At 41.4% G+C, this 26,441-nt stretch overlaps 2 protein-coding genes and 1 pseudogene across 2 annotated transcripts; 2 read left to right on the top strand and 1 right to left on the bottom strand.

Moving 5' to 3' along the window:
• The first annotated feature begins 184 nt into the window (after nucleotides 1–184).
• On the top strand, nucleotides 185–8,988 carry Pde12 (phosphodiesterase 12). Its single transcript, XM_040747768.1, has 3 exons — nucleotides 185–1,676; nucleotides 3,847–3,925; nucleotides 4,236–8,988. The coding sequence occupies exons 1-3, from the start codon at nucleotides 357–359 to the stop codon at nucleotides 4,676–4,678; spliced, it is 1,842 nt and encodes a 613-aa protein (XP_040603702.1). The 5' UTR covers nucleotides 185–356; the 3' UTR covers nucleotides 4,679–8,988.
• A 2,057-nt stretch (nucleotides 8,989–11,045) lies between these two features.
• On the bottom strand, nucleotides 11,046–26,255 carry Arf4 (ADP ribosylation factor 4). The gene is made up of 6 exons (XM_005077674.4): nucleotides 26,041–26,255; nucleotides 19,079–19,159; nucleotides 18,812–18,921; nucleotides 14,185–14,256; nucleotides 13,487–13,612; nucleotides 11,046–11,940 (listed from the first exon to the last, which is right to left on the bottom strand). Exons 1-6 carry the CDS (start codon nucleotides 26,105–26,107, stop codon nucleotides 11,854–11,856), a joined length of 543 nt encoding a protein of 180 aa, XP_005077731.1. The 5' UTR covers nucleotides 26,108–26,255; the 3' UTR covers nucleotides 11,046–11,853.
• On the top strand, nucleotides 20,746–20,849 carry LOC121141038 (annotated as a pseudogene).
• Nucleotides 26,256–26,441: the final 186 nt, after the last annotated feature.

Genomic DNA, 26,441 nt, shown 5'->3' with positions numbered 1-26,441 from the left:
GCTCCGGTCAGGTTCCTACCCTCGGTCAGCACTTTCGACAAAACCCGGGTGGGCGGGGGGGGGGGGTCTGATATTTCCCGGCGGCACCTTTACGCCCCTTTCTCTCTTTGCCTTGGACCCTTGCTGGATACCAAGGCCGAGGCGCGCGAACGCCCCGCACGGGCGGCTCTGCCGAGAACGAGTGGACCGTGGCGAAAGTGCGCACGGGAAACGCCGCGCGCTTCCTTCTCCCGCCGCGCCGCCGGCCGGAAGTCCCCGCTCTGAATGGGTCTGGAGCCGCCGGCGGCCGCCTCCGCTGCGTGCGGCCTCCACGCCGGGCGACTCTGGGTCTCGGCTCCCGTCGGCCGCTAGGGTTCATGTGGAGGCTCCCGGGTCGCGTCGCGCTTCGCGGGGTGCGCGCGGCGGGGGCGGCGGCGGCGGAGCCGGGCGGCCGGGCGGAGGCCATGGAGCGCGCCGTGGTGCGCTGTGTGCCCTCGGAGCCCAAGCTCAGCCTGTCGTTCGCGCTGGCCGACGGCAGCCACAAGAACATGCAGCGCGACCAGAGCGAGCCCCTGGGCCGCGCCCTCAGCCGCATCGCCACCAACGCCCTCAAGGGCCACGCGAAGGCGGCGGCCGCCAAGAAGGGCAGGAAGAGCCGAGCGCGCGCGGGCGGCGGCGGGGCGGCGGCGGCGGCGGGGCCGGAGGCGGCGGCGGAGGGGGAGGCGGCGGCGGGCGAGCCGGTGGTGAGGCTCTTCTACCGCGAGGAGGCCGTGGCCGAGGACGTGCTCAACGTGGACGCCTGGCAGGACGGCGCGGTGCTGCAGATCGGCGACGTCAAGTATAAGGTGGAGCGCAACCCGCCCGCCTTCACGGAGCTGCAGCTGCCGCGCTACATCATGGCCGGCTTCCCGGTGTGCCCCAAGCTCAGCCTGGAGTTCGGGGACCCTGGCAGCTCCGTGTTCCGCTGGTACAGGGAAGTCAGAGCCGGGGCGGCGGAGCCGGGGGAGCGCGGCCTCGCGGCGGCGACGGCGACTTCGTCTCGCTCCCTGCCGTCGCCCGCGTGGGCCGAGACTGGCGTGCAAGAGCGCGTCTACACCCCGAGCAACGCCGACGTCGGGCTGCGGCTCAAGCTGCACTGCACTCCGGGCAACGGGCAGCGCTTCGGGCCCAGCCGCGAGCTGGAAAGCGTGTGCCCCGTGGAGGCCGGGCCCGGCACCTGCACCTTCGACCACCGGCACCTGTACACCAAGAAGGTGACCGAGGACCCCTGCATCCGTACTGTCTCCTACAACCTCCTGGCGGACACCTACGCCCAGACCGAGTTCTCTCGGACAGTCCTGTACCCGTACTGTGCGCCCTACGCCCTGGAGCTTGACTACCGCCAGAACCTCATCCAGAAGGAGCTCACGGGCTACAACGCAGACCTCATCTGTCTGCAGGAGGTGGACCGCGCCGTGTTCGCCGACAGCTTGGTGCCCGCCCTGGAGGCCTTCGGGCTGGAGGGCGTGTTTCGGATCAAACAGCACGAAGGCCTGGCCACTTTCTACCGGAAGTCAAAGTTCACCCTTCTTAGCCAGCACGACATTTCTTTCCAAGAAGCCCTGGGGTCGGACCCACTGCACAAAGAACTCCTCGAGAAACTGGCTTTGAACCCTCTGGCGCAGGAGAAAGTACTCCAGAGATCGTCTGTCCTTCAGGTCAAGTAGCTCTGCCTGTTTTCTTCATGCTCACCCGTGTTTAGGGGCCTTCGGGGTGGAGGGATGGTGTTAGCACTTATCACTGAAAACTATCTAGATTGCATTTCTTTAAAGTATGTTTGCCCTGGTGTCTTATACGGTGTGGCTTGTCCATTTACCCAGCATCGGTTAAGCCCCCTTAACCCTGCTGCTGGTTATCTTGAACAAGGTAAATAGAGATATTCTTAGTGCTTAAAATCCAGGTAGAGACCGGGCGTTGGCGGCGCATGCCTTTAATCCCAGCACTTGGGAGTCAGAGGCAGGTGGATCTCTGTGAGTTCGAGGTCTACAGAGTGAGTTCCAGGACAGTCTCTAAAGCTACACTGAAAAACCCTGTCTGGAAAAAACAACCAAACAAAAACCCAAAAGATCCAGATAGATACACAATTCAGTAATGATAGTAACTTGCCAAGCACTGTTTTAGAGCACTTTAAAGCAATTACAAGTATAAGTGCCTCTTGTTTTAAGACCTGTTTCATAATTTATTGCCTAGTATGTAAAAAAGTCATTGGCTCTTTGGTCTATTTTTACAGATTATTCTTTCATAAAAGAGAAAATGTTCAAATGCTCTTACTTTGGTTCATAGAAGTATGAGCCAGGATTCTTAGCCAGTTGTTCATGGTGTGAACTCCTCTTAGCTTAAAACTAATTTTTGCTTGTTGTTTGGTTTTGTTGATTTTTGGAAGGGTCTCACTGTGTAGCTGTGAATGACCTGGAACTACCTGAATGTGTAGACCTGGCTGGCCTTGAATAAACTGAGATTCACCCGCCTTTGCTTCCCAGGACTAAGTTGACCTGCCACCACACTAGGTCTTGTCTTTGTTTTTTAAAGGACATTTTTATTGTTTTTGTCCAGAGCTTTTAAGTAAGGATTTTTTTGTTTTTGTTTTTTCCAGACAGGGTTTGTCTGTGGCTTTGGAGACTGTCCTGGAACTATCTTTTGTAGAGCATGTTGGTCTCAAACTCAGAGATTCAACTGCCTCTGCTGGAGTGCTAGGATTAAAGGGGTGCGCCACCACCGCCCGGCTCTTTTTGTTCCAAGTAAAACGAATTATCTACCTGTTTTTAAACACCATTGTGTTCTGTGCACTTCTGTGTAAGCTCATTTAGTTGAATACACACGTCTATGATAGATGGGTGATACTGTTTCTTTACCGTTTTAACACTGAAGAGTGTCTTGCTCCCAAGGCACAATGCTGTGAATGCTAGACTGTTCAGAGATCTGCCTGACTCTAAAGGCATGTGCTTCCACACTTGAAAACAGTATCCAGTCCTAGTTTTAACAAAATGTATTTTTTCATAATGGTTCTATATATTGACAGTTACTAAGATGTTACATTTACTCATGTTAATATACCTTAAAACTTGCAATGTCAGGCCGGGTGGTGGTGGCGCACGCCTTTAATCCCAGCACTCGGGAGGCAGAGGCAGGCGGATCTCTGAGTTCGAGGCCAGGCTGGACCGATAGCCTCCAAAACAATACAGAGAAACCCTGTCTCGTAAAACCAAAAACAAAACAAACAAACAAAAAAAAAAACTTGCAATGTCAGATTTTAAAAGTATCTTAGTTTTCAAGGGACTATGGAATAAAATAGCTCAGTCTACAATTTTTTTTTTCTGGCCTAGAGGGGTGGCTCAGGTTTCAGAGGTTATACTCCTCCAGAGGTTCTGGGTTCCATTCCCAGCAACCACATGGTGACTCACAACCATCTATAGTAGGATCTGATGCCCTTTTCTGGCCTGCAGGGATATGTGTAGAGCACTGGTACATAAAATAAAAATAATTTTAAAAAGATTATTTATCTATTAGGTGCTCTGTTTGCATGTATCCTGCAGGCCAGAAGAGGGCACCAGATCTCATTATAGATTAAACTCAGGAACTCTGGAAGAACAGCCAGTGCTCTTAACCTCTGTGCCATCTCTCCAGCCCACTTACAGTTCTAAGTACAGAATATTATGGAGGGTTGGATGTTGTGGCACTTGGTAGGAAGAGGCAGGTGGATTTCTATGAGTTTCAAAGCCAATCTAGTTTACATAGAGTTCCAGGACAACCAGAACTCAAGCAACAAAAAACAAAAAGTTTTCTCAGATTGGCAGACACCAACTGAACTTTTGGTGTTTCCTATTGTAGATTTCAGTTCTTCAGTCTACAAAGGACCCTTCTAAAAAGATATGTGTTGCTAATACCCATCTCTACTGGCACCCAAAAGGTAGGTTTTATAAGTGACTTAATGTTGTTAAAGCTGTAGGTGATTATTTTTTTCAATCAAGCCTGATGACCTGAGTTCAATTCCAGGGACCCAAATGGTAGAAAAAGAGAAGCAACTCAATGTAAATTGTCCTCTGACCTCCACACAAACACCAAGGCACACATACACTCCACCTGTCACAGACACAGAGTGTGTGTGTGAATGCACATACATACACGCTTAGTGTTACTCAGGTACCATAATTTGTGAGGGATCCCCCTCCTTGGAGAGGGCTTTAAAAAGTACTTACAGTAACTTTGTTTGTTTGTAGGTGGATATATTCGTCTCATTCAAATGGCAGTAGCCTTGGTTCACATTAGAAATGTTTCATGCAATCTCTATCCTGGCATACCAGTTATATTTTGTGGAGACTTTAATAGTACGCCGTCAACAGGACTGTATCATTTCGTCATCAATGGCAGCATTACAGAGGATCATGAAGACTGGGCTTCCAATGGGGAAGAGGAAAGATGCAACATGTCTCTCACTCACCTTTTCAAACTGAAAAGTGCTTGTGGTGAACCTGCTTACACAAATTACGTTGGCGGCTTTCACGGGTGTCTTGATTACATTTTTATTGACTTAAATGCTTTAGAGGTTGAACAGGTGATCCCGTTACCTAGTCATGAGGAAGTTACCACCCACCAGGCCTTACCTAGTGTTTCTCATCCCTCTGATCACATAGCACTAGTATGCGATTTAAAATGGAAATAGATTCTGCTTCATTGAGTCTGAAAAGGAAGCTAGTTACTTAATTTAGTATGAATCAGAGCGTATATATAAAAATCTCCAAAGAGGAAATCTAGACACAAAACTTTATTATGGTCATTCCCTACTAGTTCCAGATGGCTTTGTTACAGAACCAATTCATAATGTTTGCATTGTATATCTTTATCTTCTTTTTAATTTCCTACGTTTGGAGAAAAACATTTATGACTAGCAAGGAAAAAATGAATTACTGTGTACATTTTATAAGTTTTTTTAGCTGGTAATTAAGATTTTTAGGTACTATTTGAATAATCTCATAACTTCTTTCATAATCCATTTTACATTGAATTATGTTCATATAATTGGGGGAGGAGGAGACATGCAGGTAAAAGTGAACGACTTCAGAGAGACATGGAATAATAATACATCAGTCTATCACTACCTCAGTTTGGTTAGAATTTATTATAATTTTAGAGCTTTAACAAAAGATTAAAATATGCCATTACCAATTTTTATAGCTTCTTTAATTTTAGTTAGCAAGGTATTTTCCTTCTCTTATTCCTAGCATTTTTTTAGTATACAAATGATGGCACAATTGCTCATAATTTGTGTTCTCATTTGCACTTCAGCCCATTTTAACAGTAAGATGCAAGCACACTGAAGTATTCAGAGGGAACAGCAGCATAACTTGATCCCTTGTCTTCACTCTTACTCATGAAAAATATTTGTAAACACAGGGCACATGGCCATATGATGTGAAAGAACAGCACAGTTATGAGAAACTTCTGATAGGGGCTTCAAGTTGTACTTGAACCATTGAACATTTCTATGCTGGAAGTGTTTTCAAAAGTAGTTTTTGTAAGAAGGAAAAAGGGAGCCAGGCATGGTGCTTTATAGCTGCAATCCTAGCACTCGGGAGTCGGGTTGCTTTGAGTTCAGTACTAATCTGGGTTACACAGTTTAAGGCCAGTTGCGGCTACATAAATGGAAAAAAGGGGGACAGTGAGCTTTTGCCAATATCTGAAACTTTTTATAGACTTAAGCGTTATAGTTTGAGTAACAGAAGTGTCACATAATTTATATATAAAATTTAAAAATGAAGCCAAACATTTTAAGGAGAAATTACGAGTTGTATTGATTAGTATCTAGTTTAGATAACTTCAAGTTTTACTAATTTTGTTGTTATCATACCTTACTGGTAATGCTTTAGCTATTGCTTTTTGGTGTTCAGAATTAACTGTAGCATAGCTCATATTTCTGCAGTTAATTTCTGGCTTAGATAGTAAAGGCCTCTCACCTCAAAAAGAGGTCTGATTTTTTTTTCCAATCTTGAAGCCTCTATTTCAAAATTTTTCATTTCTAGCCCAATACCATAAGAACTTTCCTCTTTTAAAAATGTGTCTTCTCACCCATGTTCTTCTAATATAGTCTGTGTCTTCATATTCTACAGACACCCTTAAGTTAGCTTAAGCATTTTTATCTGCACTAAAGATTGAACCTCTTTATTCAAATTATTTAAAGGGAAATAATCATTAAGGTGGTAGTTTCTTGGGATCTTGTTTTTAAAAAATATAGCTCACAAAAAATTGATGCTACCAAATTGTGCCTTCCTAAATATGGTAGTGGGTTCTTTTGTTTCTCTTCCTGAGGATCAAAGTCAGGGCCACTAAGTTACATTCCCAGCCATATACGTGCTATTTTTTTAAAAGAGCATTTCAATGGCAGTTTATGTTGTCAGAAGTAGTTCTTTTGCAAACAAAAAAAATTTTTTTCCAAGATTATTTCTGTGTTGCTGGGGATTGAACCTAGAATCCTGGGCATGCTAAACATGTGCAGCACTGCCAAACTATATCAGTAACACTTTTCTTTTTAAAATTGGGGTTTGTTTTCCTTTCAATAAGCATGTTGACAAACTTTTAAACAGACTGTTAATTACTCAGCAAGAAGTTAACATTTTGAAAGAAAAATATGTGAGATTATTTATACACACACACACACAAAATTCATCAAGATCCTATATTAACCCCATGGTGGGCTTGAACTGTGATCAGAGAAACTAGGATTTACCAAGCATCCCAAGTCCTTAAATTTGATATTTGTGGATTAAATGATAGTCAGGTTATACAGGTATTTCAGGCATTCAGTCAAATCTCCAGCACTCAAATGTTAGGATGACTGGAGTACAAAGATAGGGAACACTACAAAAATTCTATAAATATACAAAATCCACTTGTACTTACAAGTTAGTACAAGGTATTAATCAGAGTGTTTAAAGCTATCTTTGTAATTGTGATTGAATTTTTCTATTACTTTTGAAATTTTTAGTACATTTAATTTTAATGAGAAATCTAGCAACTTTGGAGTAAATCACATTTTATGTCACAAGTTCTTGCTGAAGGAAAAGTGAATATTTTAAAGAATGTTATTCTGTTAAAACCAACTCTTATACATTTGTCCCCATAACAAACACGGTTTATAATTCATTAGCAAGAACATTTCTGGCTACAGTATTCTGGCTTTACTTCCTTGGTATGTTCAGGTTCATCCATGTTAGTCTGTACCAATACCTCATCTTTTACAGCCAAATATTTCTACTGCATGGATAATACATCTTGCTTATCTGAACATTTGGATTGTTTCTTTTGCTATTGTGACTAGTGCTAGGGATATTTGTGCTCAAATTTTTGGTTGAGCTTCCATTGTTTGGCAGTGCTGGGGAATCAAATCCTGGACTGTATGTATGTTGGGCAAATATTCTACCACTGAGCTACACACCCGACCCAGAGCATCTATTTTTCAGTTCAACTATATACTTCCGAGTAAATTACTAGATCATAATCCTCTTTAATTTTCTGGAGCCAGACTTTCTTACGACGGTTGCACTATCTTATACACTGGGTTCAGTTTTCCCTTCATCCTTTCAAACTTATTTCCACAACTTTCCCCTAACCCCACTAAGACAGCCTTTCTCTGTATAATAGCCTTGACTGTCCTGGAACTCCCTTTGTAGACTTTTAGAGATCCGCCTGCCTCTGCCTCCTGAGTGCTGGGATAAAAGGTGTGTGCCACCACAGCTAGGCTCTTATTCCCATTTAAACAGTCATCCTACTTAATGTAAACTGATGCTGTAATGACACATTTTTAACTTTTGAAGTTGTTGCAGTCATAACATGCTTTATTCTAAATAGTTTACCCAACCTTTTTCCAGAGCCTACCTTCAGCAACTGCTACTATTTTTATGAGTTTGTGCCAAGTGGAAAAGGTCTTACTGCTTCCTTTAAAGAAAACTGAAAAATACAACACCTTGAATATAAACAAAAAAATGATGGCAAAAGCCTAAGATGTTCACAACAAAAGGTCATTTTTTTATACTTCAGCAATTTCACAGAACTTACTTTTAAATGGGAACACTAAATCCATAGATAGCAAGAATGAATACAAATTACTGAGAAAATGAGATGTATAATTAAATACATAATCATAAAAAGTTCAAGCAATTTTGGATTTTTTTTTAAATCCCTAAATTCAAGGTAACTTTTAAACTGTAAGCCAATAAATTAAGCTGACATTTACTCTGATAGGGGATTACTTGACCGCCTTTAGTGTATTAACATACAGATGCTAAAATTTATATAAGAGTTATAATTTCAAGCATTAAGCTTAATTAAGTTGGCTGGTAGCAACCTCTATATAACAATGAATGGCATTTGAAACATTAAACCTGAGCCTGAAGAGACCACTCTGATTAAGAGTGCTCATTCTTCCAGAGGACCTGGAATTGATTTCACAGCACCCACATGGTGGCTCACAACCTCCTGTAACTCCAGTTCCAGGAATCCATCTCTGCTGGCATCTCGGGGTACCAGGCATATACATGGTATATGACAAGATACATGACAGGCAAAACACCCATACCCATAAATTAAACTTTAAAAAGTATAAAAACTAAAAACAAACTCGGAACAAAAAACTGCCTGCCTCTGGAGTACTAGGATTGAACAGCTTGTTGAGAGCTGTTGGTATTTGTAAGTCTGACACCTAAAAGAAACCCTGTACCTATAAGTAGTAACCCTGTTTGCCCTGACAACCCTTTACCTACTCTTGTTGCCATGAAATGTCTGTTTTGGACTTTCATAAATGCGAAGAAACTGGCTTCTTTCACTTAGGCTGTTTAGGTACTTCCATGTTGTAGCGTTAATACTGTTGGTTTTTTTAATGATTTTCCATTGTTATACTACTTTTACCTATCTACAAATTGATGGGTATTTGTATGCATTGCTTCCACAGATAATGTTGCTATAAACATTTGTGTATAAGTTTTTGTGTGGGTGTTTTCATTTCTCTTGAGTATTCTTCCAACATAGGAGCACTGTTGGGTTATATGGAAAAATATTTACCTTTTGGGAAATTGCTAGAGTATTATTGAAAGCAGGTACACAATCTCCGGAAACACATGAGGGCTCTGATTTCCGCACATCCTGAACACTTAATAGTTTTAGGTATTATAGTATGAAGTGGTCCTGATTTTGCTTTTTAATTTATATTCCTCTAGGGAACATGTCTTTCCTACTTGTAAGACCCCTAATGGATTCCTAAAACAGTATCACAGCCTATATCATTTTTTGTGTGTACATACTTATAAGGTTTAATTGATAAGCTAAGCACAATATACTAATAAATAGAAAAACTATGGCATACTATAGTAAAAATTATATAAAACCTAATTCTTTTGAAAATTCTTAAAACAAGGTTGAACACTTAAGACTGAAATTACAGAAACCAAAAGTATACATGAGAAAAAGCTACTGTACATCCCTATTTGAATGGTTCTAAGTCTGGACAAAACGAAAAAACCCACTGTAACTGAAGCTAGAATCGTTCCTATGAGCTAGTTCTTAAGTGCTCAAGAAAACTGAACCCATCCCATTCACTGGCAGGGTAGGAACTACTGTCAAGGCAGACGGGAACCCAGTCCCATTCTACACCAACAGTGACCTAGAAGGCATTACTAGCACAGCTGCTTATCTTTCATCTGAATCTTGGTATTACTGTTCATCAAATCCAATTTAGGCACCTAAATATAAGTTTATAACTGGAAATAACTATATTGTTAATATATTTGCCTAAATGTAACAAAAAGCAAACTAAAGAATCCTTGAATGGCTTAGTTTTAAAAATTACTATGATGCTAACTTATAATTCCTACCTCTGAACTTACAAAGTTTCATACTGTCTATACACCATAAAAACTTACTGTACTGTATTTTTTTCTCCAACAAGAAATAAGACCTCTCTTATTTGGAAAGAAGGGAGAATTCGCCTGCTGGACTAAGGAAGCTTCAATTATATCAAATGAAACCGACTAAATGAACATACTTTATCCCAGTAGCCTATTTCAGCTATTTATAAACTACTTAGCTTCAATTTATTTTGCTAAATCCAGTTATTTTATCAACTTAAAAATCACATTTTAAAAGCACGTGGAATTAAATTTTTGAGTCAGGCATAGTGGCACACACCTTTTATCCCAGTACTGGGGAGGCAGAGGCAGGGTAGATCTCTGTGAGTTTGAGACTGGCCTGGTGTACAAAACAAGTTCCAGAACACGCAGGATCATTATAGAGAAATCTGTCTCAAAACAGCAAAAATTTTGATCCATGAGTTCATATAAACCTCTAAGCTATTAAGGATCATTTTTAAAAAGTCATAAAAAGCTTATAATACACCAGACATTAAAATATAGACAAAATCTATTCTAATTAGCATAGTTATGGCATGTACCACTGTTCTGCCATAGCAAGTAACTTGCACACAGCTTTGACGTTGTGAACCACTAAGCTCTCTAGAGTAGCATCACTTAGCTATCTGTGTCTTCCACCTAATGTTAGTTGCCAAATGTATGCATACCTACTTGTTACTTTCCTTCTTTTGTTTCTGTGTTTTTGAGAAAGGTCTCCTGTTTCCCAGGCTGGCCTCAAACTCACCAAATTGACAATTTCTGACATTGATATGCTTGACACCTCCATGGGACATGGTACTAGGGATCAAACTTGGGTTTCTGTGCATACAAGGCAAGCACTCCAACTCAGCTTCATCACCAACCCTTTCATACCCTGCTTTTGGAGTTCATGTTATGACAGCTTCTTGATCTTCTTGATCTGTCTTTTGAACTTTATAGCTTTAAATGGTATTCTACTAGAAAAAGTAAAATTTTATACTGAACCTTACTTCGACACTCTTGATAAACTATAGTTAAGTTTACTGCCAACTTAAGCACAACTTGGCTATGTAAGGAAATCAGTTTTAAATTCTGGAAACACTCAAAAGAACACTCATTTTTTTTATCATTTTATTAGGAATAATTTCAAATGGGTTATGAAGAAAACTTATTCACTGAATTTAATGAATTTTCAAAAAATTCGTAATGAAGATATGTTCATCAATAAACAGTAAAATATCAGCAGAACTATCATATACTGGGCAAAGAGTCAGTCTGATTCCAAAAACAACATGCAACATAAAAAAGGTAATATAAAGGAAGACAATCTGCTGAGTATTAAGTTATCTCAATAGGAACTCTTTGCAACCAGCACAGGGTTAGCTATCGAAGCCAAACCACACTGACAAGGTAAGTTTGGCTGATGGAAGCAGGAGTCAGTAATGTGACGGGGGTGGTGGTCCTCAGTACAGGAAAACTGGATAGTGTTTCCCTGCTGGTCCAAGCAGGGCTAGAAAAATCTTTTTTGGCAAGGGGTAGAAATAAATACAAATGGAATGCTACATTTTTAAATCAGCAGACTGTTGTAGGAATGATAAATGTATCAGTAAAGTATCAAGGGAGTAACTTTATAACATTATTGGTGTGGGCTCAAAAGACACTCAAAACAGATTTGTTTAAGGTGTCGCAATAGCTGTATGTCCAGGCATTTAGGCTTAAGGGAAGTATAACAGTAGATACTTTTTTTCCCCCAGGGAGAATTTCTTTTACACAAGCATATTGCTAAACAGCAACATTGTGCTTGGTAAACAATAATTGGCAACAAAGTAGGTTTTAAATGCTGTAATATTCTGCCCAAACCTGTCTCAGATATCCTTTAATAACCAAGATGCAAACTAATTTTGTTGTAACAAGTCTAGACCAATTCTATCAAACATGTCCTTGGTTAGATATCCCGGTTCATTTAGCGTTTTGAAAGTTCATTTGACAGCCAATCGAGTCCCTCATACAGACCAGTTCCTTGGGTAGCACAAGTGGCTTGAACATACCACTGTGAAGAAAGGACAAGAAAATACTTGATTAACAATACATACTGCCATATTTCAACAAAAAATACTAAATCCCTGCCGATCCCACACACATGAATTTAATGCTCTCAGTAACTACAAAGGTCACTCAAAGTATCCTTTAGGAATTTCCTCACTATTTAAAAATCTGAAGAGTAATGGGAAAGTCTTTAACACATTATTTACCTGGCCCTTAAGATCCTCTCATTATACCCCATAAACTAAGTAGAACACATGTGCAGATCCCCCCCCCCCACAGGCTTTCTCTATTGTTTTGGAGCCTGTCCTTGAACTCACTCTGTAGACCAGGCTGGCCTCAAACTTGGAGAAACGCATGCCTCTATACCTCCCAGGTGCTGGGATTAAAGGCGTGCACCACCAACACTCAGCAACGTGCAGATTTTTTTTAGCTTTACTTTTGTAGCCCTAGAGATCATACCCAGGGGCTCAAATGCAGAGACAAGTCCTCTGCCATTAACCATATTCCCAGTAAAAAGGGGTAAGTTTCTGAAATATGTTTGTTGATATTGTAAGAACTTTAGACTTTTCAAATTTTACTTAAAAAAATAATTTTAGCATCTTTGATTGCACATATTCCAGAAAGTTTCACCTTTAAACAGTTAAGATCCTTAATTGCTTAATAAAATGAGACCATGTCTCAAAGAAACAAAAACAAAAAACCCCACAAAACACCTAGAAAACAATTCACATTTTAATAGTTTATTCATTTTTAAACTGACTAATTTCACCTTAGAAGAAAAAGGATGGAGAGATGGCTCAGTGGTTAAGAGCACTTGACTACTCTTCCAGAGGACCAGGGTTCAATTCCCAGCACCCACATGGCAGCTCACAACCGTCTGTAATGGGACCAGATTCCTTCTTCTGGTGTGCATGGAGACAGCATAGACTACACAGTGAGAACCACCTTAAAAAATCGTTGTTCAACCACAGATGCTGCTCAGTGGTAGGGTGACTGCCCTAACACAGAAAAAAGACACTCTGGGTTGAGAAACTCCAACATCAATAGAAATAATAAAATAAAACATTTGTATTAAATAAAAATGGTTGGAGAGCTATTTGAATGATAGGAAATTATGAATGTCTGTAATCCCTACACATTCAACTCAGTACTATTAATGTACCAACACAGAAGATAGTTAATATTAACTAAATAGAAAAAGAGAGACTACCAGTATTTTTTAAAAATTTAATAGCATAACTTAATATATAATGTAATATTTAATTAGAAATAAAGCCTGAAAGAGCTGGTATGTGATGTATTTCCTATAAACCATATTACCCTATTTTTATAAATGTCCTATCTATCCAAAGGAAATTATTACACATTTAAACTGGGCGGGCAGAGGCAGGCAGATCAATTGTGAGTTTGAGGCCAGCCTGTCTACAGAGTAAGTTCCGACTACAGTTAGATCTACCTCCAAATAATAACAATACTAAAAAGCAGCTGAGTATTAGACCAATTACCCAGTTTCACCAGTGAGGAGGTTAGTATCACCTTCAAATACTTACTGTTCTGTTACGGAGAGACTGAAGACCTAACTTATCTGTCATCTCACTGATGGCCATAGCATTTGGCAAATCCTGTTTGTTTGCAAAAAGCAGCAACACTGCGTCCTGCAGCTCATCTTCCAGAAGCTGGAGACAAAGGTTAGCCATGAGCAGCTATTCTAACATTGAAATGACCACTCACAAGTCTTCTTAAACATACATTTTCCTCAACATTAAACAAGCTATGAAAACCAATTAAATTTCTCTATGTAAATCTCAAGCACTCTTATAAATCTCATATCCTTCAGTTTGCACAAATAATTGGCTTTTAAGAAGGTAGTTCTCAGTCATCCTCATGCTGTGACCCTTTAATACAGTTCCCCATGCTGTAGTGATCCATAATCATAAAATTACTTTCATTGCTACTTTGTAATTTTGCTGTTATTAATCATATTGTAAATCTCTGTGGTTTCCAATGGGTTTAGGTGACTCTTGTGAAAGGGTCATTTAACCTCCAAAAGGAAATCTTGACTCACAAGTTGAGAACTGCTAAACTACAAAAATAAATCAATGGACTATAGCAGGCTTTTCTGTGCATTCTTAAGAACTTGGAAATAATATATTTTCCTAAATTTACTTCTACCTCTAAAATGTGTAACCATTGGCAATACCCAAAGAAAACACATCTTGAAAATTACCAACTTAAAATACATACTTACCATTTTCTGCAGCACAGCTGCTCCTTCCTGAATTCTTTCTCGATCATTGCTGTCTACCACAAAAATAAGACCCTAGGGAAAAAATTATAACAGTTAAACTGAAGGGTCACACTAACTATAAAATACACTAGCAAAAAAGTATGGAGAGTTAAACACATGGTAGAAAATATGTTCTTGCGTCCTGGCTATGTTTACGTCAACAATCTAGAGTCATCTGAAAGGGGGGAACCACAAGTGAGAAAATAACTCCATAAAATCCAGCTGGAGCCGGGCGGTGGTGGCGCACACCTTTAATCCCAGCACTCGGGAGGCAGAGGCAGGCGGATCTCTGTGAGTTCGAGGCCGGGCTGGACCGATAGCCTCCAAAACAATACAGAGAAACCCTGTCTCGTAAAAACCAAAAAAAAAAAGATCCAGCTGGAGGGAGGGCATTCTCTTAATTAGTAATTGATGGGGGGAGGGCCCAGCCCATTTTGGGTGGGGCCATCCCTGGGCTGGTGTTGGGTTCTGTAAAGAAGCAGGCTGAGCAAGCCATGAAGATCAAGCCAGTAAACTGAGATCTCAGCATCAGCTTCAGCCTCTAGGTTCTGGCCTTGGTCGAGTTCTTGTTCTGACTTCCTTTGATGAACAGTGGTGTGGAAGTGTAAGCCAAATAAACTCTTTCTTCCTCAAGTTGCTGTGATCATAGTTTTCATCACAGCAATGTTACCCTAGCTAAAACATTCTTGTTAAATAAAAACCAAACAAACAACAGAAAAATAAGTTCAAGGATCATCTATTGAAAACTGACTTAAGCACCACATAATTTTAACCTATCATTCTCCAAGTCCCCTAAGACCCCCAAATTTTATTAACCAATGACTAAACTACCTTTCTCAATCCTAAGACAAACAGTAGTCACCCCATTTCTCTTCCCTATCCTATTTAAATACAGTAACATGCAAGTAACAAGAGTTACAGGTTTGGGGGTATAGCTCAGAGGGTAGGATGCTTGTCTGGCATGCAAGAAGCCCTGGGTTTGAGCTCTTACACTGATTAAAAGGTGCGGTGTTGCACTTCACTGTGACTCCAGCATTCAAGAAGCAAAGGCAGGAGACCACAAGTTCCAAGGGACCATCAGCTACACTCTGACTTCCAGGGTAGCATGAACTATGTGAAACCCAGTCTCAAAAGTAAACAAAACAAACAGAGGCTACATCGTGAAGACAAAAGGAAAACAATACAAAGGCTCCTCAAAAATGTATGAACTATGGATTTACGGATGCAGTAACAGGCATGTATAAAGTACAAAAAGGAGAGACAACACACTTCAATAGTTTTTGTTTTAAATAAAGAGATTAGAATCGAGAATTGCATAATGGTACTAACATGTTCTTTTCAGTTCTGTGATTACAAGAATAACTTCCTGATAGGTTCACTACAAGTATAAATGTAATTTTTAAATTAAAATGTTTTCTATTTTTTGAGAATGTAATATAATTACATCATTTCTCTTCTTCCCTTTTCTCCCACCCACCCCCCATTTACCCCCAGGCTTTTGCTCTCTTTCAAATTCAGGCCCTTTGTGCTTTGTTGTCTGTGTGTCCTTAAATGCATCACTACACGCTACTTCATCACAGAAATAAAAAAAAGTCTTGCTCCAAAAAGTTGCCTATTAACTTGGATTAGGAGAAACAAATCCAAAGCAAATATCTCATGAAAAATTAAAAATTTGCATGATCAAATAAGGAATTTGTAACAAAAAAGGTAGCAGTAAGAAGTTAAAGCTATTCACAAATACTACAATTCTATACAACAAAAATGGGATTGGGCAGCAACTGAATTAAGACTTTACAGAAAATTTCCATATGGTACAGCACAAAATTATCAGCTAATAAAATAGAAATAAACTGCATCTCTGCTAAAAGCCTATACTTTACATTATACCTGCTTGGTTAAATAGTCTTTCTATAGCCCTAACCCCCACAGATCTCTTTGAATTAATTGCATTTCTTTGTGTGTGTGTGTGTGTGTGTGTGTGTGTGTGTGTGTGTGTGTGTGTGTGTGTGTGTTATGCACACATGCAGGAGCCTGCAAGGCAGAGGTGTCAGAGGAGAGCTGATGCTCCCCTGAAACCGGCGTTCCACAAGCTTGTGAGGAACGATTTGGGTGCTGGAAATCAAACCTCGGCCTTTTGCAAAGAGCAACAAACCCTGCTGAGCCATCTTTCCAGCACCAGTCTCATTTTCTTATCATTCCAAATAAATGCAAATAATGTCATCTGTTCCAAAGTAACATTAGTAAGAGGGAAATTTTTAAGAATAAATTCAAAGTTAGTCCTTTCCTGTAGTAGCCTAGGATCAACAGTATGGAAAAGCTATGCTTCTAAAAACAAGTCCATCTGTTCTAAGAGTTCATTTGGTGGTAGTTCCGAGCATTTCCTGTTCTGGTAAAGGACCTAGATTCAGTTCCTAGCACCCACAGGGTAGCTCACAACCATCCGTTCCAGGAATTTAACAACCTTTTCTGGTCTGCAGGCACCAGGCATGTATATGGTACACTACATACATGATGGCAAAAAAAAAAAAAAAGCAAAAACAAAAAACCTTCACACAAACAAAATAATAATTAACCTTTTTAAAAAGGCCAAACAAATTATTTAGAAAAGCAAAATAAAACTGGGAGTTACGAGGGGAGAGGAATTTACCACAATAAACAATTAGTTTAAGTGTTAAGAGTTAGAAGTGATTAGGAATGCTAGAAATGCAAGCTGGAAGAGCTTAGCTGTAATTACATCAGGCCACATAGACTTTTTGCCAATGGGTAAGAACTCCCTTGGATGAAGAATGCTTTAGCGTTTAATTCTAAAGTTGTCCAAGAGGCCAGGATAGATCTAATCTCAAATTCATGATTCACGTGTTTTGTATTACAAAGCATTTTAAACAAATATAAGGATAAAGCTTATTATAAGGATTAAAATCACTTATGCCTTAGGCAACACTTATGCCTAATTTTACTTCAGATATACATGAGTTTATTGTGTTAAATTCTATTTCCATAATGAAGTTATTTTTAAATCTGTATTTTTGCAAAATCTGTTTTCTACCCAAAGCCATGTGAATTAACACATTCTTATTTAGTAAAAAATTATGCCACTTATTTATTTTTATATTCATACACTTATTTAATAAGATTTACTACTTGAGTCAGGATTGTTCCAGCCATTCAACAAGGGTGTTAACTGCTACTGGGCTACAACATACCTCAATGGAGAATAAGCACAACACTGCAAATCTTAAATATCCCAAACGCTTACTATACTACTTTAAAAAATTCTCAACTTTAGTAGTAAAACACAACCAGATGTATAACCCCTCATTATGGTATAAAAGACAAGAGACCAGATTAATTAAAAGAAAGAACTCAATCTTTTCTTTTCAAAGACAGGCTCTCCCTATGGAGCCTTTGCTAGCCTGGAATTTGCTCTGCAGGAACAGGCTGAACTGACATTAGATGCATCCTCCTGCTTCCCAATGCAACTACAGGTGTGTGCCATCACTGCCCCCTGAAGCTCAGTCTTCAAGTCACTCTGAGATTCAGTGTCCGCACATTTAGGAGCCCTGGCATAATGGTGTATGCCTACAGTCTCGGCATCAGAGGGGAGGGAGGGAGGGAAGAGACGGGGGGAGTGAGAGAGAGTAGAGGATGGGGGGAGAGAACACAAGAATAGAACAGTTGTTCTCACCAGGAAATAATTTTATCCCGAGGGAGGATTTTTTTTCTTCCTTGCAATCATGCAAGCATTTGTAGTGGTCACAACTTGACTTGGAAGGCAGAGTAGCTATTGGCATTTAGTAGGATGCTGCTAAACATCCTACAATCAAAGAGAGACCGCCCCACAGTTCAAAAAGCCGATAGAGTTGCTGTTATTAGAACCCAAACCAGCAGAATCAATACAAGACAACTTGCTTCAAGTATCAAGTCTAAGAAGCTTGTTCGTCCCACTCAGTCTATGTTTTTAACCGATGCCTGGGTGATTCACACACAACACTAAAGTGCTACAACACTAGGACTGCTTTGCTGGTTGGGGGGAGTGAGATACCTTTACTCCCAGCACCTGGGAGGCAGAGGTAAGAGGATCTTTGTGAGTTCAAGGCCAGCATGGTCTACACAGAGCAAGTGCCAGGGCAGACTCCAAAACTACAGAGAAACCCTGTCTTGGAAAAAACAAAACCTAAAAAAGGACTGCTTTGCTTGGCTGTTGAGATTTGGACCACCCTCAGAGGTCCAAAGTGCAGTCAATTTGACAACTCCTAATCTACAAAAATCACTAAGGTCTTTTTCATACTGAGTTAAATCAAGTTCTACCACTGTCATAGGTCCACTGTGCTATACAGCAATCTCAAAATTAAGGTTAAGACTGATGAAATACTTCATTCTTGAGAACTCGTTTACTGTCATTCAAAATATCACTGAAGAAGTGACATTTAATTCTTCCACAATATGTAACTGAACTTTCAAAGGCATGGATAAGAGCATACTAAAGAATGAAATGAATGTGATAAGAAAGCAAACAAGTCAACATTCAATATAAAATTTGTAATATAAAATCTATAAATTAAAGTTACAAATATGTATCACATCTCACCTGGGTATTCTGGAAGTAATGCCTCCAGAGAGGCCTAATTTTATCTTGACCACCGACATCCCACACTGTGAAACAAATATTCTTGTACTCTACCGTTTCCACATTAAAGCCTACAAGAAGACAGAACAAAGCCAAATGACCACTATGCATGAGAGTCAAGAAATAAGCCCTCCCTTCAAAGTGGGACTCTTCTTAGAATAGTTTAAACCCTACCAGTATCATATCTATGATTAATTTTTCTCTGTATAGTCGTCTAGGTTTTCTTACCAATGGTAGGAATGGTGGTGACGATCTCCCCTAATTTCAGTTTATACAGAATTGTCGTCTTGCCAGCAGCATCCAATCCAACTAGAAGAAGACACCATAGATTTAAAATCTGAATCAAATACATGTAAGTAATTCAGCAATTTAGTTTCAAAGTATAAGTTAATTGATACAAAAATGAGTTAATGTGCAGTTTTTCTCATTTTTGGCCTAGTTGCCCTCCACCCCCAATCAACATTTCCTACCCTGTTCGCTTTCTGTTTTAGATCTAGACATAGAAAAAAGGAACTGGCAGACTTCAGTCCTAATCTCTGGGCACTACTCCACCAGCTAGGGGAGTACCTTTGTTAGAGAAGGGTCTCTTATGTATCCCAGAGTGGTCTCAAACTCATTAGGTGGCTGAGGATGGCCTTCAACCCTTGAGACTCCTGCCTCTATCTCCCGAATACTAGTGCTAGGATTAAAGGTGAGCTGTGCCTGTTAGAAATGAAGAGGTTAATATACAGCACACCAACTAAACTACATCTCTAGACCAAAAATTAATCCTGTTTAATATTTACAATGTATTTTGAATAGATGCTCTTCATGCTGGAGAGATGACTTAGTGGTTTAGAGTAAGTATTGGTTCAGTTCCTGGAAGCCACTATCACATGTCTTATAAGTGCCTAACTCTGCTCTAAGGGATCCAAAGCTCTCTTCTGGCCTGCACAGGCACTACAGTCATGTGCACATACCCACACAGACACACATATACACATCTGCACAGGCACTACAGTCGTGTGCACATACCCACACACTGACACACATATACACAATTAAAAATGAAAAGTTAAATCACTCTTTTAAAAAGTTCTTAATGCTAAGGGGGAACATATGTAAGTAGCTATGTCCTAGTCTCCTGATAGAATATATGCTTGATTTATGGTCTGAAAATGGTCCTATCATATTCTTGTCCAATTCTTCAATTTTCGTGTGTGTGTGTGTGTGTGTGTGTGTGTGTGTGTGTGTGTGTGTGTGTTCCCTAAAACAGGGTCTCATGTAGTCCAGTCTGACCTCAAGCTCACATTGTACCAAAGCTGGCCTTGACATCCTGATCCTTCTGCCACTGCCTCTCAAGTGCTAGAATTACAAGCATGTGCCACCACAATGCTAAGTGCTCTTAATCCATGAGACACAGGTAAGTAGAAGGAAATATGCTTGTTTTGGGGACAAAGTCTCTATTAGAAGGTATTATATAAGCCTCTATTGCAGCAGTAGAAGTGAAGAACAAATTAAATGCTTTGAAGTATGACTCTCAAAACCTATATATTGTTGTGGATTAAAGCTCTCATAAATAAAAGATTAGTATCTAATAATGTCATTGAATTTTTTTAAAGAACATCTCATTTGGCTGCCTGCACTTACTTTATCCCAGAATTTAAAAGTAGAATCAACAGATCATTAATTTAGGCAAAAATACTTATACTTAAATGTTTAAATCAAACTACAACTTAACACATGAAAACAAAGCTAGCAGGTTTTAACCTCACCCATCCAGTTTATATTCTTGGGTGCTTAAATGTGACTTTTTCAGTTAGTCCAAGCAAGAGAAATGAAAAGTTACAGGATTTGGACTTCAACCTATAAGACAACCTTTACAACTACATCCTGAAAGCACCATCTTTCTGATGCTGTTGAATAGGAGGAAAAGAAAGTCAGCACTCCTCTTGACAGCAACAGAAAAGGCCCCGAGGCCTTGACAACATCAACATGGTTTGTACTCCCACCAATTTTTAGGACTCTTAACTTGAATATACGGGTGGTGAGGAGGGGTATTGATGGGTGGGAGAAGGATGGGAATCAAGCATTCATTAATTCCTTTATTCCTATGCTGTCTAATTGAACCCTGACACTCACTTGTTGATACTGGGTACCAGTTTTTTTCCTTCCAAAGTACTATGACACATATTAGGCAATGACTAGTCTGCCCTCACTTACAGACACAAAGCATTTGTTATACACTGATACAATGTGCAATAGTATAAATAAGATGAGCAAATCTGAAAGTGGTCCCTCAATGGTAGACTCCTTGCAAAGCAAGTATAAGGCTCTAGATTTGGCATTCTCAGCAAAAAGATGGGGGGGTGGCGGGGACAAAATAAATGCAATCAGATCTTTCAATTCTTGTGTGAAGAGTGTTAAGACCTCTTTGAATAATTGTAATCAAATTCACCTTTGGCCCAGGTAGGGTGTCATGCCTTTAATCTCAACACTTGGGAGGCCAGAGACAGTTGTATCTCTCAGTTTGAGTCTACACACAAACTTCTTTACAAATGTGCACAATGAGAACTAAAAACAGTAACCAATTTCCATCAACTGATAAATGGATATATTATTCTATTAGCTGAAATGCCCAGAACAATGAGTATTAGTGGTTGCCATGGACAGAGAGAGAAAAATGGGAGTGACTGATAAAAGCTATGGGATGCCACTGAGATGAATGAGGAGGAGCTGCAGAGCTGGAAAGATGGAGGATCCAAGTGTTTTGTCTGTTCTGATTTGTTTTTAATTAATATTTTTTTGAGTTTTCTTTTGGGGGGATGGTGCAGGGGTGGAGGGACTGGGATTGGGGTGCATGATATGAAATTCCCAAAGAATCAATAAAACTTATATTTAAAAAGTTATGGGATTCATTTTGGGCAGTCATGAAAATATTTTGTAATTTGACAGTGGTAACTGTTACACAACTTTGTAAACAATAAAATTATACATTGGGGTGGCACTCTTTTATTGGTTTATCTGTGTGTGTGAGTGTGTGTATATGTGTGTGTGTGAGAGTGTGTGTGTCTGCACACATGAGTGCAGTGCCTGTGGAGGGCAGAGGAGACTTGAGGAGCCATTTCTGTCCCTCCACGTTTCCTTCCCAAAGCTGAATCCCAGGGGTCAGGTTCGGCAGCAGGTGCCCTTATCTGCTGACACATCTTGATGGTTGAGGGTGGATTTATGAACATATACCTCTATTTGCAAAAATCAGAAAAACAAGCAAAACAGTTGGTCAGCTGTAATCTCAGAATCTGGCAAATGGGACAGAAAAATCAGGAATTTAAGCCCAGCCTAAGTTATATGAGACCTTGTGTCACAAAACACCCACCAACATAAGAAAGCTAATTCTGACCCAGTGGTGGCTCATGCCTGTAACCCAGCACTCGGGAAGCAGAGGACACCCAGACCTATTACACAGAGAAACCCTCTCTTGAACAACTAAAAGAAAAAAAACAAAAACAAAAACAGCTAATTCTGATGCCAGAGCTCTCTAATAGCACATACCATGATATTTTATCTAGTTCCTCAGAGGTTTGACCATCTAATCAAAGTTTGGATTTTGCTTTTACCTCACAAAATTGAGGAGTATCTTCCCTTTTATGAATGAGATAATTAGCCAACAAATTATCAAAGGCTAGTGATTGGTATAAGAAAATGTTTGTAATATATTAAGTAAAAAGAAAACACAAAACAATTTTAGAGGGATCAAACCTTCTAAAATGTGGAGAATAAATGTAGCAAGTAGGAGCTGAAGAGATGGCTCAACGGTTAGCGTTTGCTGTTCTGGAGGACCTGAGGTCAGTTCCCAGCTCACACTGGGCAGTGTACTCCAATTCCAGATCTCTCCCACATGAACATAAAATACTAACAGTGAAATTGCTGAATTACAGGTGATCATCCCGTTTTCATGTCTAAATTTCACAAAAAGGACTTTCATAAATTTTTTATTATAACTCTTGTTTCTTATTCTTTTTTAAAAATGTTTTTGAGGAAAAAAAGCAGCATTATTCTATCTTAAAGCCTCACTTATTAGTAAATTTTATTACTTATTAGTGTATTTTTTAAATTGGCAAATAGAGGACCCTTTCCAGTGTTCAGGAGGTAGATTAGAAGTTTAAGGTCACCTCTGGGTTACATACTAAGTAAGCCAGCCTGTGCTACATGAGTTCCTCGCTCAAAAACCCTGGCAAGATAGCTCACTGGGAAAAGACAATACAGCCTCAGAGGCCTTTCCCCCAAGTTGGAAATAGGTTAAAGTTAGGGACTCTACAGGGTGAAGGGGGGGGATGGGACTGGGACATGGGACTTCTCTGACAAATACAATAGTAATTCCAGAGATAAAGTTTAAGTATTGATTTACTAAAAGCACGCCTTATCATAGACTTACTGCTTTCTAACTCTGGCTTACCTGAGTGATCTACGAAATTTAAATTTAGAATTATTCCAATGAGTAAATTTCTCTTATAAATAACTAATACATCATGTCTATTAACCAATAGTCTAGAAGATTTTAAATTCAATACATTAGCTATTTATTTGTTAGTGCTTGAAACACAGTCATCCTAGCCTCAAATTTGAGATCCTTCTGTTTCAGCCTCCTTGGTGAAGGAATTACAGGCACACAGATCACGCTAACCCAGGCTCGGTTTATTTTTAATTACAGTTAACTATTAGACATATTTTTTCAACATCTGCTCAAATTAATGTTGGTAGAGCAGCCAGTACGGAAATAAAGTTTTCATTTCCACAGCAGTTGGGCCAACCAGAAACGCTGGCTAACTACTACTGTCTCTTAATATGCTTATAAACAGTAGTCTAGGACTACAGATGTAGAGGCTCAGTGGTTGTGCTCAACACTCAAGACCCTGATTTTAATCCCTAACAAAAGAATAAAGACTATGAAAAGCTGTTGACTCAAGGAAGCATATATAAGCCTGATAAAGAAAATATGAGCCCATTAATGAAAGAGGGGGCAATCCTTCAGGGCTATGACTAGGATACACACAGGAGGCCCTGAATTCCATTGTCAAAATCATACCACAAAGCAAAATGCACACATAGGAACACATGTGCACACGTGTACAATCGGCCACTCACTGACATTCCCAACACTTAGATGAGGAAGACACCATAAAAGTGATTATTACAAGTTCAATCACTCATAAAGCCACAAAGCAAAAACAAAACAAAACCAAAACCAAACACCCTCTTAGGAATCACCAAACTTCCAAAGCACTATGCTCCCAGTTCACACACACACTTACACTTCCCCTGATGAACTATCATAAAAGCTGATGCCTTTAATCCCAGGACTCGGGAGACAGAGGCAGGTGGATCTCTGTGAGTTCGAGGCTAACCTGGTCTACAAAGCGAGTTCCAGGACAGCCTCCAAGACAATACAGAGAAACCCTGTCTCGAAAAACCAAAAAGTTGACTGTAGGAACAGAACGCTCCTAATCAAGGGAAACTCCAGGTGCAGTGGCACACACCTTTACTCCCAGCACTCTGTGAGTTTGAGGCCAGCCTGGTCTACAGAGTGAGGGCCAGGACAGCCAGAGCTATGGAGAGAGATCCTGTATCATAAGGCAAAAACAGAGCGCGCGCGCGCGAGCGCGCGCACACACACACACACACCCCTAAGTGACCATAAGCTTAAACACACACACACACACACACACCCCTAAGTGACCATAAGCTTAAAGAGTAATCCCAGCCCACGACTTGTTTCACCACCACGGCAGGTTAGATGCTTGTCTGCCTGTTCTCTTCCACTCATTGCTGGGATGGACGGGAAAGTTTCTCAAACACAGTGAAGTGCCTAAAGCATCTTTCTCCCCTTCGCCCTTCAGCCATCTCAAGAGTACAGCAAAGAAAAACAGGATCCATTTACAGTAAGTTCTTTATTTTTCAGTAACACAATCTTGTACTGTGTAATCTCTAAGAAACATTGCTCTCAGCCCCAAGTCCTCCCTTTGACTTCAGATCTTCTTTCACACTGCAATTTCCAACCACTTAAGGCTAAAATAACACACTGGCCCTCCTAAAATAACCGTCCTCTTCACAAAGGAGATCTGGGAAAGTGAAAGAAAACATCTTCGCTTAGCTTTGTGAATGAATCATGAATGACTGTTTCATGAATTGCAGAGGAGCTGAATAACCAACTTGTACCCAATACTCTGCAGTACTACAGAAACTAAAGCGCTTCTTGGTCGTGGGTGGGAAGTAATTCTTTTCTCCTCACACTCAAGTGTCATAGACCCTTTGCCGGTCCCTGGATCTCAGCTGTGAGGTGGACTCCCGCACTAAGGAGAGAACTCTACTTTGCCCTCGTGAATGAATGGCCTCAGAGGGCAGTAAAACCTGCCGCCGAGAAGCAGTTTTTCAACAATAGATTACCCCGAACGCAGGAATCGTGTTCAGTTTAGGTGCTTCAGAAGTATCCGGTTAGAAAAACCTCTTTCGTTTCTAAAAGCTGATTTTTAATTTCATTGTTCTCCAGGCCAGATGGGTAAGATCAGTTTAAAGGAGCAAAGACAGTAGGCCAAACAGGTTCCGTGTTTCAGATGTCGAATCCACAGCAAGGCAAAGTTTAGTAAAAGGAGCTCAGAGGACTCCGGACTTTTTCCTGAAACCTTGGGTGCTCCTTCGGCACAGTGGGCCGGCCTGGTCACTTCCTGCCCCAGGCGGCTGCTGGCCGGGCTCACATACCAATGGTTGTGTGCACAGGGCGTCCACGGCCAGGGGAGGGGAGGGAGGGGGAGAGGGAAAAGGAGGAGGAGGAGGAGGAGGAGGAGGAGGAGGAGGAGGAGGAGGAGGAGGACCGCTGCCCACAGCCAGCCAGGAAAGTGAGTCGGAAGGCTGCACCCTTCGAACGGGCCTCGCCGGGGAGCAGCAGCCCCGCAGGGCCGAGCGCTCGCTCGGTCCTCGCAGGCTCTCAGTCACGTCGGGGAGAGGGAGCCAGCAGACAGAGGCGAGCGCGAGGGAGGCTGCCCCACGCTCGGGCTGGGCCGCGGCCGCAGACAGACGGCCCACCCCTCGCCCCCATTGTTCCCCGCCGAGGGTTCTTCGTGGCCGCCCTCCCCCACCTGGGCCGGGGGAGCCCGGGCCCGAGACCACCGGCGCCAGCGCCCGGCCGTCCGCGGCTCCGGCTGCCCCTCACTCACCCATCAGAATGCGCATCTGCTTCTTGCCGAAGAGGCGAGAGAAGAGGGAGGAGATGGTGAGGCCCATAGCGGCGCCGGCACTCGCGACGGTCGGAAGCGGGGGTCTGCTGCGTCCGTCCTCGGGCCTCCCCGGCTCCGGCTCGCGAACCACGGGGCGGGAGGGCAAAGGCTGGGGAGCGGTCGGTGTCGGGCCGGCGTGTCGGCGGGGCCGGGCGGCGGGACACGACGCAGCGGGAGCGGGACCTGCTGGGCGACTGGCGCGGCGGCTCCGGCGCGGCGGTAAGTGTTCGGCTGTGCCACGTCACACGGCGGCCGCGGAGGCTCTGGCGGCGGCCCGCCCGCTCCAACGCGGACAGAATCGCGTCACCGCCGCCCCACCCCTCCCCCGCGTGGCAGACGCC

Source organism: Mesocricetus auratus, unplaced genomic scaffold (genome assembly GCF_017639785.1).
Source record: "Mesocricetus auratus isolate SY011 unplaced genomic scaffold, BCM_Maur_2.0 Super-Scaffold_100006, whole genome shotgun sequence".
NCBI classification, from domain to species: Eukaryota; Metazoa; Chordata; class Mammalia; order Rodentia; family Cricetidae; genus Mesocricetus; species Mesocricetus auratus.
The sequence above is the reverse complement of the archived record's forward strand: the minus strand, read 5'-3'. Positions and strand labels throughout refer to the sequence as shown.